Raw genomic sequence first — 20,778 nt, 5'->3', positions numbered from 1 at the left:
AGTATACATGGTGCCTCAGTAGTAGTATACATGGTACCTCAGTAGTAGTATACATGGTGCCTCAGTAGTATTCTACATGGTGCCTCAGTAGTAGTATACATGGTACCTCAGTAGTAGTATACATGGTACCTCAGTAGTAGTATACATGGTACCTCAGTAGTAGTATACATTGTGCCTCAGTAGTAGTATACATGGTACCTCAGTAGTAGTATACATGGTGCCTCAGTAGTATTCTACATATTGCTGCAGTTGCAGTAAGTATGTTTTCAACGATCATTTGTGGCTTCCTGTCCCCTGTCAGTGGTGAAGAGACTTCCTGAGCATGTCCAAGTGGACGACCCGGCAGTGGTGAAACGACTGGCCAAGAAGTTGGAGAGACAACAGGTTTGTGGCATGTTATTGTCCTTCCACAATGTGCTGCTCTGTTTTCATCAAGGCACTGCTTGACTGATTTACCAGTAACACTGAGATTAGCCGTCTCAGTAGATCGTCTGAGTGGTTCCCTTGTATTATTAGGGGAAACTTTGGATTATGGGTAAGATGAAGTCCTAGATAGAAACACAGGGAGTTGTCAGGTAACCAGGCAAACCTCCTCACATCACTAACCTAACCTAACCTACCTCCATGTCTCACCGCAATTGCTTCTATTCTGTACCTCACATTTTCTTTCAGACGCTACCGCACGGCGCCTCTAATAAGGTATTAACTGTCAATGTCTGGCCTTTGCTTTGTGTGCCGTTGATTTGTTTTGCTCAAGGCTGTTCATGTCGGGCCTCCCGGGTGGCGCAGTGGTTAAGGGCTCTGTTGTGCAGCGCCAGCTGTGCCACCAGAGACTCTGGGCATTAATATGTTCTACTAGGCATTTATATGTTCTACTAGGCATTTATATGTTCTACTAGGCATTTAGGCATTTATATGTTCTACTAGTCATGTATATGTTCTACTAGGCATTTATATGTTCTAGGCATTTATATGTTCTACTAGGCATTTATATGTTCTACTAGGCATTTAGGCATGTATATGTTCTACTAGGCATTTATATGTTCTACTAGGCATTTATATGTTCTACTAGGCATTAATATGTTCTACTAGGCATTTATATGTTCTACTAGGCATTAATATGTTCTACTAGGCATTTATATGTTCTACTAGGCATTTATATGTTCTATTAGGCATTTATATGTTCTTCTAGGCATTGTTGAGCTGGCCTACAGCACAGACTATGGTGTGGTTGTTGAGCTGGCCTACAGCACAGAATATGGTGTGGTTGTTGAGCCGGCCTACTGCTCAGAGTTATGCTTGGTTGCTGTGGGGGTTGTCATCTATGTATGTTTGGACTTGACCTCACCCATCCACCTTTGAACCTTTGACCTCTGAACCCAAGAGGATCACGGTGAACTAAACGTGTGTGTGTGTGTGTTTATTTCAGATCCCACTGCGATCCGACTATGGCTACAAAGTCAGCCTGTTCTCTCACCTGCACCAGTATAGCCGCAAAGCCCCCCTCACCCAGCAACTCAGGTAACTACCTACCTGCCCCTACCCAGAGCCCCCCTCACCCAGCTACTCAGGTAACTACCTACCTGCCCCTACCCAGAGCCCCCCTCACCCAGCTACTCAGGTAACTACCTACCTGCCCCTACCCCCTCTCACCCAGCTACTCAGGTAACTACCTACCTGCCCCTACCCAGAGCCCCCTCACCCAGCAACTCAGGTAACTACCTACCTGCCCCTACCCAGAGCCCCCTCACCCAGCTACTCAGGTAACTACCTACCTGCCCCTACCCAGAGCCCCCTCACCCAGCAACTCAGGTAACTACCTACCTGCCCCTACCCAGAGCCCCCTCACCCAGGTACTCAGGTAACTACCTACCTGCCCCTACCCCCTCACCCAGCTACTCAGGTAACTACCTACCTGCCCCTACCCAGAGCCCCCTCACCCAGGTACTCAGGTAACTACCTACCTGCCCCTACCCAGAGCCCCCTCACCCAGCTACTCAGGTAACTACCTACCTACCCCTACCCCCTCACCCAGGTACTCAGGTAACTACCTACCTGCCCCTACCCCCTCACCCAGCTACTCAGGTAACTACCTACCTGCCCCTACCCCCTCACCCAGCTACTCAGGTAACTACCTACCTGCCCCTACCCAGAGCCCCCTCACCCAGCTACTCAGGTAACTACCTACCTGCCCCTACCCCCTCACCCAGCTACTCAGGTAACTACCTACCTGCCCCTACCCCCTCACCCAGCTACTCAGGTAACTACCTACCTGCCCCTACCCAGAGCCCCCTCACCCAGCAACTCAGGTAACTACCTACCTGCCCCTACCCAGAGCCCCCTCACCCAGCTACTCAGGTAACTACCTACCTGCCCCTACCCAGAGCCCCCTCACCCAGCAACTCAGGTAACTACCTACCTGCCCCTACCCAGAGCCCCCTCACCCAGGTACTCAGGTAACTACCTACCTGCCCCTACCCCCTCACCCAGTTACTCAGGTAACTACCTACCTGCCCCTACCCAGAGCCCCCTCACCCAGGTACTCAGGTAACTACCTACCTGCCCCTACCCAGAGCCCCCTCACCCAGCTACTCAGGTAACTACCTACCTACCCCTACCCCCTCACCCAGGTACTCAGGTAACTACCTACCTGCCCCTACCCCCTCACCCAGCTACTCAGGTAACTACCTACCTGCCCCTACCCCCTCACCCAGCTACTCAGGTAACTACCTACCTGCCCCTACCCAGAGCCCCCTCACCCAGCTACTCAGGTAACTACCTACCTGCCCCTACCCCCTCACCCAGCTACTCAGGTAACTACCTACCTGCCCCTACCCCCCTCACCCAGCTACTCAGGTAACTACCTACCTGCCCCTACCCAGAGCCCCCTCACCCAGGTACTCAGGTAACTACCTACCTGCCCCTACCCAGAGCCCCCTCACCCAGCAACTCAGGTAACTACCTACCTGCCCCTACCCAGAGCCCCTCACCCAGCAACTCAGGTAACTACCTACCTGCCCCTACCCAGAGCCCCCCTCACCCAGGTACTCAGGTAACTACCTACCTGCCCCTACCCCCCCCTCACCCAGCTACTCAGGTAACTACCTAGCTTCCCCTACCCAGAGCCTCCTCACCCAGGTACTCAGGTAACTACCTACCTGCCCCTACCCCCTCACCCAGGTACTCAGGTAACTACCTACCTGCCCCTACCCAGAGCCCCCTCACCCAGGTACTCAGGTAACTACCTACCTGCCCTACCCCCTCACCCAGCTACTCAGGTAACTACCTACCTGCCCCTACCCAGAGCCCCCTCACCCAGCTACTCAGGTAACTACCTACCTACCCCTACCCCCTCACCCAGGTACTCAGGTAACTACCTACCTGCCCCTACCTCACCTCTTGGTACTCAGGTGACCCCCACCCCCCCCCTCACCCAGGTACTCAGGTAACTACCTACCTGCCCCTACCCCCCTCACCCAGCTACTCAGGTAACTACCTACCTGCCCCCCCTCACCAGGGTACTCAGGTAACTGCTACCTGCCCTACCCCCTCAGCTACTCAGGTAACTACCTACCTGCCCCTACCCCCCCTCACCCAGCTACTCAGGTAACTACCTACCTGCCCCTACCCCCTCACCCAGCTACTCAGGTAACTACCTACCTGCCCCTACCCCCTCACCAAGCTACTCAGGTAACTACCTACCTGCCCCTACCCCCTCACCCAGCTACTCAGGTAACTACCTACCTGCCCCTACCCCCCACCCAGCTACTCAGGTAACTACCTACCTGCCCCTACCCCCTCACCCAGCTACTCCAGGTAACTACCTACCTGCCCCTACCAGAGCCCCTCACCCAGGTACTCAGGTAACTACCTACCTGCCCCTACCCCCTCACCCAGGTACTCAGGTAACTACCTACCTGCCCCTACCCCCTCACCCAGCTACTCAGGTAACTACCTACCTGCCCCTACCCCCTCACCTAGCTACTCAGGTAACTACCTACCTGCCCCTACCCCCTCACCCAGGTACTCAAGTAACTACCTACCTGCCCCTACCCAGAGCCCCCTCACCCAGCTACTCAGGTAACTACCTACCTGCTCCTACCCCCTCACCCAGGTACTCAGGTAACTACCTACCTGCCCCTACCCCCTCACCCAGCTACTCAGGTAACTACCTACCTGCCCCTACCCAGAGCCCCCTCACCCAGCTACTCAGGTAACTACCTACCTGCCCCTACCCCCTCACCCAGCTACTCAGGTAACTACCTACCTGCCCCTACCCCCTCACCCAGCTACTCAGGTAACTACCTACCTGCCCCTACCCAGAGCCCCCCTCACCCAGCAACTCAGGTAACTACCTACCTGCCCCTACCCAGAGCCCCCTCACCCAGCTACTCAGGTAACTACCTACCTGCCCCTACCCAGAGCCCCCTCACCCAGCAACTCAGGTAACTACCTACCTGCCCCTACCCAGAGCCCCTCACCCAGGTACTCAGGTAACTACCTACCTGCCCCTACCCCCTCACCCAGTTACTCAGGTAACTACCTACCTGCCCCTACCCAGAGCCCCCTCACCCAGGTACTCAGGTAACTACCTACCTGCCCCTACCCAGAGCCCCCTCACCCAGCTACTCAGGTAACTACCTACCTACCCTACCCCCTCACCCAGGTACTCAGGTAACTACCTACCTGCCCCTACCCCCTCACCCAGCTACTCAGGTAACTACCTACCTGCCCCTACCCCCTCACCCAGCTACTCAGGTAACTACCTACCTGCCCCTACCCAGAGCCCCCTCACCCAGCTACTCAGGTAACTACCTACCTGCCCTACCCTCCACCCAGCTACTCAGGTAACTACCAACCTGCCCCTACCCCCTCACCCAGCTACTCAGGTAACTACCTACCTGCCCCTACCCAGAGCCCCCTCACCCAGGTACTCAGGTAACTACCTACCTGCCCCTACCCAGAGCCCCCTCACCCAGCAACTCAGGTAACTACCTGCCTGCCCCTACCCAGAGCCCCCTCACCCAGCAACTCAGGTAACTACCTACCTGCCCCTACCCAGAGCCCCCTCACCCAGGTACTCAGGTAACTACCTACCTGCCCCTACCCCCTCACCCAGCTACTCAGGTAACTACCTGGCTTCCCCTACCCAGAGCCTCCTCACCCAGGTACTCAGGTAACTACCTACCTGCCCCTACCCCCTCACCCAGGTACTCAGGTAACTACCTACCTGCCCCTACCCAGAGCCCCCTCACCCAGGTACTCAGGTAACTACCTACCTGCCCCTACCCCCTCACCCAGCTACTCAGGTAACTACCTACCTGCCCCTACCCAGAGCCCCCTCACCCAGCTACTCAGGTAACTACCTACCTACCCCTACCCCCACCCAGGTACTCAGGTAACTACCTACCTGCCCCTACCCCCTCACCCAGCTACTCAGGTAACTACCTACCTGCCCCTACCCCCTCACCCAGGTACTCAGGTAACTACCTACCTGCCCCTACCCAGAGCCCCCTCACCCAGCTACTCAGGTAACTACCTACCTGCTCCTGCCCCCTCACCCAGGTACTCAGGTAACTACCTACCTGCCCCTACCCCCCTCACCCAGCTACTCAGGTAACTACCTGCCTGCCCCTACCCCTCACCCAGCTACTCAGGTAACTACCTACCTGCCCCTACCCCCTCACTCCAGCTACTCAGGTAACTACCTACCTGCCCCTACCCCCTCACTGCAAGCTACTCGGGTAACTACCTACCTGCCCCTACCCCCCTCACCCAGCTACTCAGGTAACTACCTACCTGCCCCTACCCCCTCACCCAGCTACTCAGGTAACTACCTACCTGCCCCTACCCCCTCACCCAGCTACTCAGGTAACTACCTACCTGCCCCTACCCAGAGCCCCCACCCAGGTACTCAGGTAACTACCTACCTGCCCCTACCCCCCTCACCCAGGTACTCAGGTAACTACCTACCTGCCCCTACCCCCTCACCCAGCTACTCAGGTAACTACCTACCTGCCCCTACCCCCTCACCCTAGCTACTCAGGTAACTACCTACCTGCCCCTACCCCCTCACCCAGGTACTCAAGTAACTACCTACCTGCCCCCTGCAGAGCCCCCTCACCCAGCTACTCAGGTAACTACCTACCTGCTCCTACCCCCTCACCCAGGTACTCAGGTAACTACCTACCTGCCCCTACCCAGAGCCCCCTCACCCAGGTACTCAGGTAACTACCTACCTGCCCCTACCCCCTCACCCAGCTACTCAGGTAACTACCTACCTGCCCCTACCCCCCTCACCCAGCTACTCAGGTAACTACCTACCTGCCCCTACCCCCTCACCCAGGTACTCAGGTAACTACCTACCTGCCCCTACCCAGAGCCCCCTCACCCAGCTACTCAGGTAACTACCTACCTGCTCCTACCCCCTCACCCAGGTACTCAGGTAACTACCTACCTGCCCCTACCCCCTCACCCAGCTACTCAGGTAACTACCTACCTTCCCTACCCCCTCACCCAGCTACTCAGGTAACTACCTACCTGCCCCTACCCCCTCACCCAGCTACTCAGGTAACTATCTACCTGCCCCTACCCCCTCACCCAGCTACTCAGGTAACTGCCTGCCTGCCCCTACCCCCTCACCCAGCTACTCCAGGTAACTACCTACCTGCCCCTACCCCCCTCACCCAGCTACTCGGGTAACTACCTACCTGCCCCTACCCCTCACCCAGCTACTCAGGTAACTACCTACCTGCCCCTACCCCCCCTCACCCAGCTACTCAGGTAACTACCTACCTGCCCCTACCCAGAGCCCCCTCACCCAGGTACTCAGGTAACTACCTACCTGCCCCTACCCCCTCACCCAGGTACTCAGGTAACTACCTACCTGCCCCTACCCAGAGCCCCCTCACCCAGGTACTCAGGTAACTACCTACCTGCCCCTACCCCCTCACCCAGCTACTCAGGTAACTACCTACCTGCCCCTACCCCCTCACCTAGCTACTCAGGTAACTACCTACCTGCCCCTACCCCCCTCACCCAGGTACTCAGGTAACTACCTACCTGCCCCTACCCAGAGCCCCCTCACCCAGCTACTCAGGTAACTACCTACCTGCTCCTACCCCCTCACCCAGGTACTCAGGTAACTACCTACCTGCCCCTACCCAGAGCCCCCTCACCCAGGTACTCAGGTAACTACCTACCTGCCCCTACCCCCTCACCCAGCTACTCAGGTAACTACCTACCTGCCCCTACCCCCTCACCCAGCTACTCAGGTAACTACCTGCCTGCCCCTACCCAGAGCCCCCCTCACCCAGCTACTCAGGTAACTACCTACCTGTTCCTACCCCCTCACCCAGGTACTCAGGTAACTACCTACCTGCCCCTACCCCCTCACCCAGCTACTCAGGTAACTACCTACCTGCCCCTACCCCTCACCCAGCTACTCAGGTAACTACCTACCTGCCCTACCCCCTCACCCAGCTACTCAGGTAACTACCTACCTTCCCCTACCCCCTCACCCAGCTACTCAGGTAACTACCTACCTGCCCCTACCCCCTCACCCAGCTACTCAGGTAACTACCTACCTGCCCCTACCCAGAGCCCCCTCACCCAGGTACTCAGGTAACTACCTACCTGCCCCTACCCCCTCACTCAGCTACTCAGGTAACTACCTACCTGCCCCTACCCCCTCACCCAGGTACTCAGGTAACTACCTACCTGCCCCTACCCAGAGCCCCCTCACCCAGGTACTCAGTTAACTACCTACCTGCCCCTACCCCCTCACCCAGCTACTCAGGTAACTACCTACCTGCCCCTACCCCCTCACCCAGCTACTCAGGTAACTACCTACCTGCCCCTACCCAGAGCCCCCTCACCCAGCTACTCAGGTAACTACCTACCTACCCCTACCCCCTCACCCAGGTACTCAGGTAACTACCTACCTGCCCCTACCCCCTCACCCAGCTACTCAGGTAACTACCTACCTGCCCCTACCCCCCTCACCCAGGTACTCAGGTAACTACCTACCTGCCCCTACCCAGAGCCCCCTCACCCAGCTACTCAGGTAACTACCTACCTGCTCCTACCCTCACCCAGGTACTCAGGTAACTACCTACCTGCCCCTACCCCCTCACCCAGCTACTCAGGTAACTACCTACCTGCCCCTACCCCCCTCACCCAGCTACCAGGTAACTACCTACCTGCCCCTACCCCCTCACCCAGCTACTCAGGTAACTACCTACCTGCCCCTACCCCCCCTCACCCAGCTACTCAGGTAACTACCTACCTGCCCCTACCCAGAGCCCCCTCACCCAGCTACTCAGGTAACTACCTACCTGCTCCTACCCCCTCACCCAGGTACTCAGGTAACTACCTACCTGCCCCCCCCCTCACCCAGCTACTCAGGTAACTACCTACCTGCCCCTACCCCCTCACCCAGCTACCAGGTAACTACCTACCTGCCCCTACCCCCCTCACCCAGCTACTCAGGTAACTATCTACCTGCCCTACCCCCTCACCCAGCTACTCAGGTAACTACCTACCTGCCCCTACCCCCTCACCCAGCTACTCAGGTAACTACCTACCTGCCCCTACCCCCTCACCCAGCTACTCGGGTAACTACCTACCTGCCCCTACCCCCTCACCCAGCTACTCAGGTAACTACCTACCTGCCCCTACCCCCTCACTCCAGCTACTCAGGTAACTACCTACCTGCCCCTACCCAGAGCCCCCTCACCCAGGTACTCAGGTAACTACCTACCTGCCCCTACCCCCTCACCCAGGTACTCAGGTAACTACCTGCCTGCCCCTACCCAGAGCCCCCTCACCCAGGTACTCAGGTAACTACCTACCCCTACCCCCTCACCCAGCTACTCGGGTAACTACCTACCTGCCCCTACCCCCCTCACCTAGCTACTCAGGTAACTACCTACCTGCCCCTACCCCCTCACTCCAGGTACTCAGGTAACTACCTGCCCCTACCCAGAGCCCCCTCACCCAGCTACTCAGGTAACTACCTACCTGCTCCTACCCCCTCACCCAGGTACTCAGGTAACTACCTACCTGCCCCTACCCAGAGCCCCCTCACCCAGGTACTCAGGTAACTACCTACCTGCCCCTACCCCCCTCACCCAGCTACTCAGGTAACTACCTACCTGCCCCTACCCCTCACCCAGCTACTCAGGTAACTACCTACCTGCCCTACCCAGAGCCCCCTCACCCAGCTACTCAGGTAACTACCTACCTGTTCCTACCCCCCTCACCCAGGTACTCAGGTAACTACCTACCTGCCCCTACCCCCTCACCCAGCTACTCAGGTAACTACCTACCTGCCCCTACCCCCTCACCCAGCTACTCAGGTAACTACCTACCTGCCCCTACCCCCTCACCCAGCTACTCAGGTAACTACCTGCCTTCCCTACCCCTCACCCCAGCTACTCAGGTAACTACCTACCTGCCCCTACCCCCTCACCCAGCTACTCAGGTAACTACCTACCTGCCCCTACCCAGAGCCCCTCACCCAGGTACTCAGGTAACTACCTACCTGCCCCTACCCAGAGCCCCCTCACCCAGGTACTCAGGTAACTACCTACCTGCCCCTACCCCCTCACCCAGCTACTCAGGTAACTACCTACCTGCCCTACCCCCTCACCAGCTACTCAGGTAACTACCTACCTGCCCCTACCCAGAGCCCCCTCACCCAGCTACTCAGGTAACTACCTGTTCCTACCCCCTCACCCAGGTACTCAGGTAACTACCTACCTGCCCCTACCCCCTCACCCAGCTACTCAGGTAACTACCTACCTGCCCCTACCCCCTCACCCAGCTACTCAGGTAACTACCTACCTGCCCCTACCCCTCACCCAGCTACTCAGGTAACTACCTACCTTCCCCTACCCCCTCACCCAGCTACTCAGGTAACTACCTACCTGCCCCTACCCCCTCACTCCAGCTACTCAGGTAACTACCTACCTGCCCCTACCCAGAGCCCCCTCACCCAGGTACTCAGGTAACTACCTACCTGCCCCTACCCTCACTCAGCTACTCAGGTAACTACCTACCTGCCCCTACCCCCCTCACCCAGCTACTGGTAACTACCTACCTGCCCCTACCCCCTCACCCAGCTACTCAGGTAACTACCTACCTGCCCCTACCCCCTCACCCAGCTACTCAGGTAACTGCCTACCTGCCCCTACCCAGAGCCCCTCACCCAGGTACTCAGGTAACTACCTACCTGCCCCTACCCCCCTCACCCAGGTACTCAGGTAACTACCTACCTGCCCCTACCCAGAGCCCCCTCACCCAGGTACTCAGGTAACTACCTACCTGCCCCTACCCCCTCACCCAGCTACTCAGGTAACTACCTACCTGCCCCTACCCCTCACCTAGCTACTCAGGTAACTACCTACCTGCCCCTACCCCTCACCCAGGTACTCAGGTAACTACCTACCTGCCCCTACCCAGAGCCCCCTCACCCAGCTACTCAGGTAACTACCTACCTGCTCCTACCCCCTCACCCAGGTACTCAGGTAACTACCTACCTGCCCCTACCCAGAGCCCCCTCACCCAGGTACTCAGGTAACTACCTACCTGCCCCTACCCCCTCACCCAGCTACTCAGGTAACTACCTACCTGCCCTACCCCTCACCCAGCTACTCAGGTAACTACCTACCTGCCCCTACCCAGAGCCCCCTCACCCAGCTACTCAGGTAACTACCTACCTGTTCCTACCCCCTCACCCAGGTACTCAGGTAACTACCTACCTGCCCCTACCCCCTCACCCAGCTACTCAGGTAACTACCTACCTGCCCCACCCCCTCACTCCAGCTACTCAGGTAACTACCTACCTGCCCTACCCCCTCACCCAGCTACTCAGGTAACTACCTACCTTCCCTACCCCCTCACCAGCTACTCAGGTAACTACCTACCTGCCCCTACCCCCCTCACCCAGCTACTCAGGTAACTACCTACCTGCCCCTACCCAGAGCCCCTCACCCAGGTACTCAGGTAACTACCTACCTGCCCCTACCCCCTCACTCAGCTACTCAGGTAACTACCTACCTGCCCCTACCCCCTCACCCAGGTACTCAGGTAACTGCCTACCTGCCCCTACCCAGAGCCCCCTCACCCAGGTACTCAGTTAACTACCTGCCTGCCCCTACCCCCTCACCCAGCTACTCAGGTAACCACCTGCCTGCCCCTACCCTCCTCACCCAGCTACTCAGGTAACTACCTACCTGCCCCTACCCAGAGCTCCTCACCCAGCTACTCAGGTAACTACCTACCTACCCCTACCCCCCCTCACCCAGGTACTCAGGTAACTACCTACCTGCCCTACCCCCTCACCCAGCTACTCAGGTAACACCTACCTGCCCCTACCCCTCACCCAGGTACTCAGGTAACTACCTACCTGCCCCTACCCAGAGCCCCCTCACCCAGCTACTCAGGTAACTACCTACCTGCTCCTACCCCCCTCACCCAGGTACTCAGGTAACTACCTACCTGCCCCTACCCCCTCACCCAGCTACTCAGGTAACTACCTACCTGCCCCTACCCCCCTCACCCAGCTACTCAGGTAACTACCTACCTGCCCCTACCCCTCACCCAGCTACTCAGGTAACTACCTACCTGCCCCTACCCCCCACCCAGCTACTCAGGTAACTACCTACCTGCCCCTACCCAGAGCCCCCCTCACCCAGCTACTCAGGTAACTACCTACCTGCTCCTACCCCCTCACCCAGGTACTCAGGTAACTACCTACCTGCCCCTACCCCCCTCACCCAGCTACTCAGGTAACTACCTACCTGCCCCTACCCCCTCACCCAGCTACTCAGGTAACTACCTACCTGCCCCTACCCCCTCACTCCAGCTACTCAGGTAACTATCTACCTGCCCCTACCCCCTCACCCAGCTACTCAGGTAACTACCTACCTGCCCCTACCCCTCACTCCAGCTACTCAGGTAACTACCTACCTGCCCCTACCCCCTCACCCAGCTACTGGTAACTGCCTACCTGCCCCTACCCCCTCACCCAGCTACTCAGGTAACTACCTGCCTGCCCCTGCCCTCACCCAGCTACTCAGGTAACTACCTACCTGCCCCTACCCAGAGCCCCTCACCCAGGTACTCAGGTAACTACCTACCTGCCCTACCCCCTCACCCAGGTACTCAGGTAACTACCTACCTGCCCCTACCCAGAGCCCCCTCACCCAGGTACTCAGGTAACTACCTACCTGCCCCTACCCCCACTCCAGCTACTCAGGTAACTACCTACCTGCCCCTACCCCCTCACCTAGCTACTCAGGTAACTACCTACCTGCCCCTACCCCTCACCCAGGTACTCAGGTAACTACCTACCTGCCCCTACCCAGAGCCCCTCACCCAGCTACTCAGGTAACTACCTACCTGCTCCTACCCCCTCACCCAGGTACTCAGGTAACTACCTACCTGCCCCTACCCAGAGCCCTCACCCAGGTACTCAGGTAACACCTGCCTGCCCCTACCCCCTCACTCCAGCTACTCAGGTAACTACCTACCTGCCCCTACCCCCCTCACCCAGCTACTCAGGTAACTACCTGCCCCTACCCAGAGCCCCCTCACCCAGCTACCAGGTAACTACCTACCTGTTCCTACCCCCTCACCCAGGTACTCAGGTAACTACCTACCTGCCCCTACCCCCCTCACCCAGCTACTCAGGTAACTACCTACCTGCCCCTACCCCCTCACCCAGCTACTCAGGTAACTACCTACCTGCCCCTACCCCTCACCCAGCTACTCAGGTAACTACCTACCTTCCCTACCCCCTCACCCAGCTACTCAGGTAACTACCTACCTGCCCTACCCCTCACCCAGCTACTCAGGTAACTACCTACCTGCCCCTACCCAGAGCCCCCTCACCCAGGTACTCAGGTAACTACCTACCTGCCCCTACCCCCTCACTCAGCTACTCAGGTAACTACCTACCTGCCCCTACCCCCTCACCCAGGTACTCAGTGTAACTACCTACCTGCCCCTACCCAGAGTCCCCCTCACCCAGGTACTCAGTTAACTACCTACCTGCCCCTACCCCCTCACCCAGCTACTCAGGTAACTACCTACCTGCCCCTACCCCCCTCACCCAGCTACTCAGGTAACTACCTACCTGCCCCTACCCCCTCACCCAGCTACTCAGGTAACTACCTACCTGCCCCTACCCAGAGCCCCCTCACCCAGCTACTCAGGTAACTACCTACCTGCTCCTACCCCCTCACCCAGGTACTCAGGTAACTACCTACCTGCCCCTACCCCCCCTCACCCAGCTACTCAGGTAACTACCTACCTGCCCCTACCCCCCCTCACAGCTACCAGGTAACTACCTACCTGCCCCTACCCCTCACCCAGCTACTCAGGTAACTACCTACCTTCCCCTACCCCCTCACCCAGCTACTCAGGTAACTACCTACCTGCCCCTACCCCCTCACCCAGCTACTCAGGTAACTACCTACCTGCCCCTACCCCCCTCACCCAGCTACTCAGGTAACTACCTACCTGCCCCTACCCAGAGCCCCCTCACCCAGGTACTCAGGTAACTACCTACCTGCCCCTACCCCCTCACTCAGCTACTCAGGTAACTACCTACCTGCCCCTACCCCTCACCCAGGTACTCAGGTAACTACCTACCTGCCCCTACCCAGAGCCCCCTCACCCAGGTACTCAGTTAACTACCTACCTGCCCCTACCCTCACCCAGCTACTCAGGTAACTACCTACCTGCCCCTACCCCCTCACCCAGCTACTCAGGTAACTACCTACCTGCCCCTACCCAGAGCCCCCTCACCCAGCTACTCAGGTAACTACCTACCTACCCTACCCCCTCACCCAGGTACTCAGGTAACTACCTACCTGCCCCTACCCCCCTCACCCAGCTACTCAGGTAACTACCTACCTGCCCCTACCCCCTCACCCAGGTACTCAGGTAACTACCTACCTGCCCCTACCCAGAGCCCCCTCACCCAGCTACTCAGGTAACTACCTACCTGCTCCCCCCCTCACCCAGGTACTCAGGTAACTACCTGCCTGCCCCTACCCCCTCACCCAGCTACTCAGGTGACTACCTGCCTGCCCCTACCCTCACCCAGCTACTCAGGTAACTACCTACCTGCCCCTACCCTCACCCAGCTACTCAGGTAACTACCTACCTGCCCCTACCCCCTCACCCAGCTACTCAGGTAACTACCTACCTGCCCCTACCCAGAGCCCCCTCACCCAGCTACTCAGGTAACTACCTACCTGCTCCCTACCCCCTCACCCAGGTACTCAGGTAACTACCTACCTGCCCCTACCCTCACCCAGCTACTCAGGTAACTACCTACCTGCCCCTACCCCCTCACCCAGCTACTCAGGTAACTACCTGCCCCCTACCCCCTCACCCAGCTACTCAGGTAACTATCTACCTGCCCCTACCCCCTCACCCAGCTACTCAGGTAACTACCTACCTGCCCCTACCCCCTCACCCAGCTACTCAGGTAACTGCCTGCCTGCCCCTACCCCCTCACCCAGCTACTCAGGTAACTACCTACCTGCCCCTACCCCTCACCCAGCTACTCAGGTAACTACCTACCTGCCCCTACCCCCTCACCCAGCTACTCAGGTAACTACCTACCTGCCCTACCCAGAGCCCCCTCACCCAGGTACTCAGGTAACTGCCTACCTGCCCCTCCAGACCCCCTCACCCAGGTACTCAGGTAACTACCTGCCTGCCCCTACCCAGAGCCCCCTCACCCAGGTACTCAGGTAACTACCTACCTGCCCCTACCCCCTCACCCAGCTGCTCAGGTAACTACCTGCCTGCCCCTACCCCCTCACCTAGCTACTCAGGTAACTACCTACCTGCCCCTACCCCCTCACCCAGGTACTCAGGTAACTACCTACCTGCCCCTACCCAGAGCCCCCTCACCCAGCTACTCAGGTAACTACCTACCTGCCCTACCCCCTCACCCAGGTACTCAGGTAACTACCTACCTGCCCCTACCCAGAGCCCCCTCACCCAGGTACTCAGGTAACTACCTACCTGCCCCTACCCTCACCCAGCTACTCAGGTAACTACCTACCTGCCCCTACCCCCTCACCCAGCTACTCAGGTAACTACCTACCTGCCCCTAGAGAGCACTCTCGGGTAACTGCCTACCTGCTCCTACCCCCTCACCCAGGTACTCAGGTAACTACCTGCCTGCCCCTACCCCCTCACCCAGCTACTCAGGTAACTACCTACCTGCCTACCCCCTCACCCAGCTACTCAGGTAACTACCTACCTGCCCCTACCCCCTCACCCAGCTACTCAGGTAACTACCTACCTTCCCTACCCCCTCACCCAGCTACTCAGGTAACTACCTACCTGCCCCTACCCCCTCACCCAGCTACTCAGGTAACTACCTACCTGCCCCTACCAGAGCCCCCTCACCCAGGTACTCAGGTAACTACCTACCTGCCCCTACCCCCTCACTCAGCTACTCAGGTAACTGCCTACCTGCCCCTACCCCCTCACCCAGGTACTCAGGTAACTACCTGCCTGCCCCTACCCAGGTCCCCCTCACCCAGGTACTCAGTTAACTACCTACCTGCCCTACCCCTCACCCCAGCTACTCAGGTAACTACCTACCTGCCCCTACCCCCTCACCCAGCTACTCAGGTAACTGCCTACCTGCCCCTACCCAGAGCCCCTCACCCAGCTACTCAGGTAACTACCTACCTACCCCTACCCCCTCACCCAGGTACTCAGGTAACTACCTGCCTGCCCCTACCCCCCCTCACCCAGCTACTCAGGTAACTACCTACCTGCCCTACCCCCTCACCCAGGTACTCAGGTAACTACCTACCTGCCCCTACCCAGAGCCCCCTCACCCAGCTACTCAGGTAACTACCTACCTGCCCCTACCCCCTCACCCAGGTACTCAGGTAACTACCTACCTGCCTACCCCCTCACCCAGCTACTCAGGTAACTCCTACCTGCCCCTACCCCCCTCACCCAGCTACTCAGGTAACTACCTACCTGCCCTACCCCCTCACCCAGCTACTCAGGTAACTACCTACCTGCCCCTACCCAGAGCCCCCCTCACCCAGGTACTCAGGTAACTACCTACCTGCACCAGTTGGGCATTAAAAAAGGGGGGGGGGGGGGACTCATCTTGACAAATCGATCGATGTCCGATTTTGTGTTTTCACTGAATCTTCGTTTGTGATATTTGGTCACAATTAAAGCTGGGGAAATGTTAGCCGAGTTGCGTGTTCATGACGATAATATTTAGTCTAGTTTGCTCATCTAACAGTGTTATCAGAACATTTAGCTAGCATGTTATGTAGCATACGCTAGCCTGGTATAACAGGTGGGTTATTTCTCTCTTCACTGGCGTATTAGCTTCGGCTATATCATGGCTGAAAGTCCTTGACTTCCGATAGTCAATCATTGTCATTTTTTTGTTTCACTAGAATGTCTTGTCTGTAAACAGTATTTGGTTATTTGATCTCTGACTGGGCAAATAAATAAGTGGAGGTGTCCTTTCCTCTATTTTTTTATATTTTTTATATCTGATCAGACACATTTAGCGATGTGGAATGAATCAAGTGGATTATTGACTTTGAGGAAACTCGAAGCCCCCGCGGAGGTTGTGAAATACGAACATGAAACTCGCACCCTTTTTTTTGAAAATATAGATGTTCTGTGCATATCATGAAACGTGAAACGGAGTTGGCTCATGAAAGGGTTTCTGCCCAGCTGGCTGTAACAGAGAGGATTTTTAGGTCCGTCGTAGAGAACCATTTCCCCTGTCGGACGTAGAGTTACGACTGGTGCAACCAGAGGTATTTAGAGAGCGTTTTCTATGGCTCTGCCCGGGGACACTGTTCCCACCTGAACCGTTCTCTCTTAGTTTTAATGATCTGGGATTGTTTTTAAGTGATTTCAAACTGGGTGGTTTCGAGCCCTGATTTGGCTGACAGGAATGGTATATCAGACCATAACAGTGGTTGTAGTATGAGCGTGTTTTTGCCTCTTTATTTAAAAACAATTATCCTGATGGATAAGATTGTCTTGTAGCTAAATGCACATGTATTGTAATTTCTATATAATCCTGAGGTAGGACTAAGTGAGTAAAATCCGTCTCATATTGTCTAACCCTTTCAACTAAAAGTCTCGGCAAGTGGTTGTTTATTAATTTATTAATCTGTCTGTGATCTGGAGGGTTTGGTTCTGTCTGAGATCTGGTGGGTAATTGTTTGGTTCTGTCTGTGATCTGGTGGGTAATTGTTTGGTTCTGTCTGTGATCTGGTGGGTAATTGTTTGGTTCTGTCTGTGATCTGATGGGTAATTGTTTGGTTCTGTCTGTGATCTGGTGGGTAATTGTTGGGTAATTGTTTGGTTCTGTCTGTGATCTGGTGGGTAATTGTTTGGTTCTGTCTGTGATCTGGTGGGTAATTGTTTGGTTCTGTCTGTGATCTGGTGGGTAATTGTTTGGTTCTGTCTGTGATCTGATGGGTAATTGTTTGGTTCTGTCTGTGATCTGGTGGGTAATTGTTGGGTAATTGTTTGGTTCTGTCTGAGATCTGGTGGGTAATTGTTTGGTTCTGTCTGTGATCTGGTGGGTAATTGTTTGGTTCTGTCTGTGATCTGGTGGGTAATTGTTTGGTTCTGTCTGAGATCTGGTGGGTAATTGTTTGGTTCTGTCTGTGATCTGGTGGGTAATTGTTTGGTTCTGTCTGAGATCTGGTGGGTAATTGTTTGGTTCTGTCTGTGATCTGGTGGGTAATTGTTTGGTTCTGTCTGAGATCTGGTGGGTAATTGTTTGGTTCTGTCTGAGATCTGGTGGGTAATTGTTTGGTTCTGTCTGTGATCTGGTGGGTAATTGTTTGGTTCTGTCTGAGATCTGGTGGGTAATTGTTTATTAATCTGTCTGTGATCTGATGGGTAATTGTTTGGTTCTGTCTGTGATCTGGTGGGTAATTGTTTATTAATCTGTCTGTGATCTGGTGGGTAATTGTTTGGTTCTGTCTGAGATCTTGTGGGTAATTGTTTGGTTCTGTCTGTGATCTGATGATGGGTAATTGTTTGGTTCTGTCTGAGATCTGGTGGGTAATTGTTTGGTTCTGAGATCTGGTGGGTAATTGTTTGGTTCTGTCTGAGATCTGATGGGTAATTGTTTGGTTCTGTCTGAGATCTGGTGGGTAATTGTTTGGTTCTGTCTGAGATCTGGTGGGTAATTGTTTGGTTCTGTCTGTGATCTGGTGGGTAATTGTTTATTAATCTGTCTGTGATCTGGTGGGTAATTGTTTGGTTCTGTCTGTGATCTGGTGGGTAATTGTTTGGTTCTGTCTGTGATCTGGTGGGTAATTGTTTATTAATCTGTCTGTGATCTGGTGGGTAATTGTTTGGTTCTGTCTGAGATCTGGTGGGTAATTGTTTGGTTCTGTCTGTGATCTGATGGGTAATTGTTTATTAATCTGTCTGAGATCTGATGGGTAATTGTTTGGTTCTGTCTGAGATCTGGTGGGTAATTGTTTGGTTCTGTCTGTGATCTGATGGGTAATTGTTTGGTTCTGTCTGAGATCTGATGGGTAATTGTTTGGTTCTGTCTGAGATCTGGTGGGTAATTGTTTGGTTCTGTCTGAGATCTGGTGGGTAATTGTTTGGTTCTGTCTGAGATCTGGTGGGTAATTGTTTGGTTCTGTCTGAGATCTGATGGGTAACTGTTTGGTTCTGTCTTAGATCTGATGGGTAATTGTTTGGTTCTGTCTGTGATCTGGTGGGTAATTGTTTGGTTCTGTCTGAGATCTGGTGGGTAATTGTTTGGTTCTGTCTGAGATCTGGTGGGTAATTGTTTGGTTCTGTCTGAGATCTGGTGGGTAATTGTTTGGTTCTGTCTGTGATCTGATGGGTAATTGTTTGGTTCTGTCTGTGATCTGATGGGTAATTGTTTGGTTCTGTCTGAGATCTGGTGGGTAATTGTTTGGTTCTGTCTGAGATCTGATGGGTAATTGTTTGGTTCTGTCTGTGATCTGGTGGGTAATTGTGTGGTTCTGTCTGTCAGCATTCCCTCCACAGTGATCCACCCCTCCATCGTGCGGTTGGGTCTGCAGTACTCCCAGGGTATCGTGGCGGGATCCAACGCTCGCTCTGTGGCCCTGCTCCATGCCTTCAAACAGGTACAGTATGACTGACCACCCCCAGACCTGCTCTTAGTTAACCCCCTAGAGTCGATTGATGCTGGTGAGTAATCTGTTACATAACAAACAAATCCACATCAAAATGAGTCTGTTTCAGCTAGAGGTTGTTTATTTTTGTATTTTTGTTGCATTGGATGTATCTCAAGCGGTGTTCTGTCTGACCTGGTGGGTAATTGTCGGTCTTCTCGAGATCTGATGTGTCCGACTGTTTGGTTCTGTCTTAGATCTATGGGACCATATTTTTCTTCTCTATCTTAACTAATGGAATTATGATTCTAGTTCTGTGCCCTGAAAGTGGTTAAATATGTGTACAATGTGTATATCTCCTAGATATAGGACAGACTCTTCAACACCTTGGTAAAACATTTTTGGACTTGGCCTTTTTCTGAATGTGAATGGTATGGTGGGTAAAGGTTTGTTTCAATATTTTATTAAATAATTGTTATATATATATATATATTTAATAAAGGATTGAATATATAAATCCAATACTTAATATTTTTTTATAACAAAGGGGGTCCTGCAATTCTAAATCAAATAGCTATAGTATGACCATCTTAAAACAATTCCACATGTCAGCCTTTTTTTTGTTTTGGTGCTACGTATGCACACGGGTGATTGTACAGTATACTGACTATACCTGCATACCTGCGACTATACCTGCGACCCCTATACCTGACTATACCCTGATACACCTGCGAGTAAATCTGCGACTACATAACAAAACCTACGACTATACCTGCATCAATACCTGCGACTATACCTACGACTATACCTGGGACTATACCCTACGACTATTTTTTGTTACCTACGACTATACTGGGACTATACCCTACGACTTCGACTATACCTGCGAGATACCCTACGACTATACCTACGACTATACCTGCGACTATACCCTACGACTATACATCGACTACCTACGACTATTACGACTATACCTTTTCTTATACTCTCTTAACTAATGGAATTATGATTATACTTGCGACTATACCCTAAAGACTATAAATACGACTATACCCTATGACTATACCTACGACTAGATATACCTACAGACTCTTCAACACCTTGGTAAAACATTTTTGGACTATACCTTTTTCTGAATGTGAATGGTATACCTACGTAAAGGCCAAATTACCTATATTTTATTAAATAATTGACTATATATATATTTACCTCCTATGTGTATACCCTACGACTATATATATTTACCAAAGGATTGACTATAAAATCCTAATACTTAATATTTTTTTATAACAAAGGGGTCCTACAACTCTAAATCAAATAGCTATACATGCGACCATCTCCTAAAACAATTCCACATGTCAGCCTTTTTTTTGTTTTGGTGCTACTATACACACGATTATACTCTGCGACTATACCCTACGACTATACCTGCGACTATACCTACGACTATACCCTACGACTATACCTACGACTATACCTACGACTACACCTACGACTATACCTACGACTATACCTACGACTACACCTACGACTATACCCTACGACTATACCTACGACTATACCTACGACTATACCTGCGACTATACCTACGACTATACCTGCGACTACGACTATACAT

The 20,778-nt window shown here is 54.2% G+C and overlaps 1 protein-coding gene across 1 annotated transcript in view; it reads left to right on the top strand.

The window, feature by feature from the left end:
* The window catches only part of LOC135567618 (translation initiation factor eIF2B subunit delta-like), a gene marked incomplete at both ends in the record, with an annotated part of 46,293 nt that overhangs the window by 13,923 nt on the left and 11,592 nt on the right, over window positions 1-20,778 (top strand). Inside the window, 4 exons of the mRNA XM_065014904.1 lie at window positions 302-384; window positions 673-699; window positions 1,430-1,521; window positions 19,058-19,172. Coding sequence (XP_064870976.1) covers window positions 302-384; window positions 673-699; window positions 1,430-1,521; window positions 19,058-19,172 — 317 coding nt within the window. The remainder of the gene's footprint in view (window positions 1-301; window positions 385-672; window positions 700-1,429; window positions 1,522-19,057; window positions 19,173-20,778) is intronic.

Source organism: Oncorhynchus nerka, unplaced genomic scaffold (assembly GCF_034236695.1).
Source record: "Oncorhynchus nerka isolate Pitt River unplaced genomic scaffold, Oner_Uvic_2.0 unplaced_scaffold_1931, whole genome shotgun sequence".
In the NCBI taxonomy this organism is placed as follows: Eukaryota; Metazoa; Chordata; class Actinopteri; order Salmoniformes; family Salmonidae; genus Oncorhynchus; species Oncorhynchus nerka.
The sequence above is the reverse complement of the archived record's forward strand: the minus strand, read 5'-3'. Positions and strand labels throughout refer to the sequence as shown.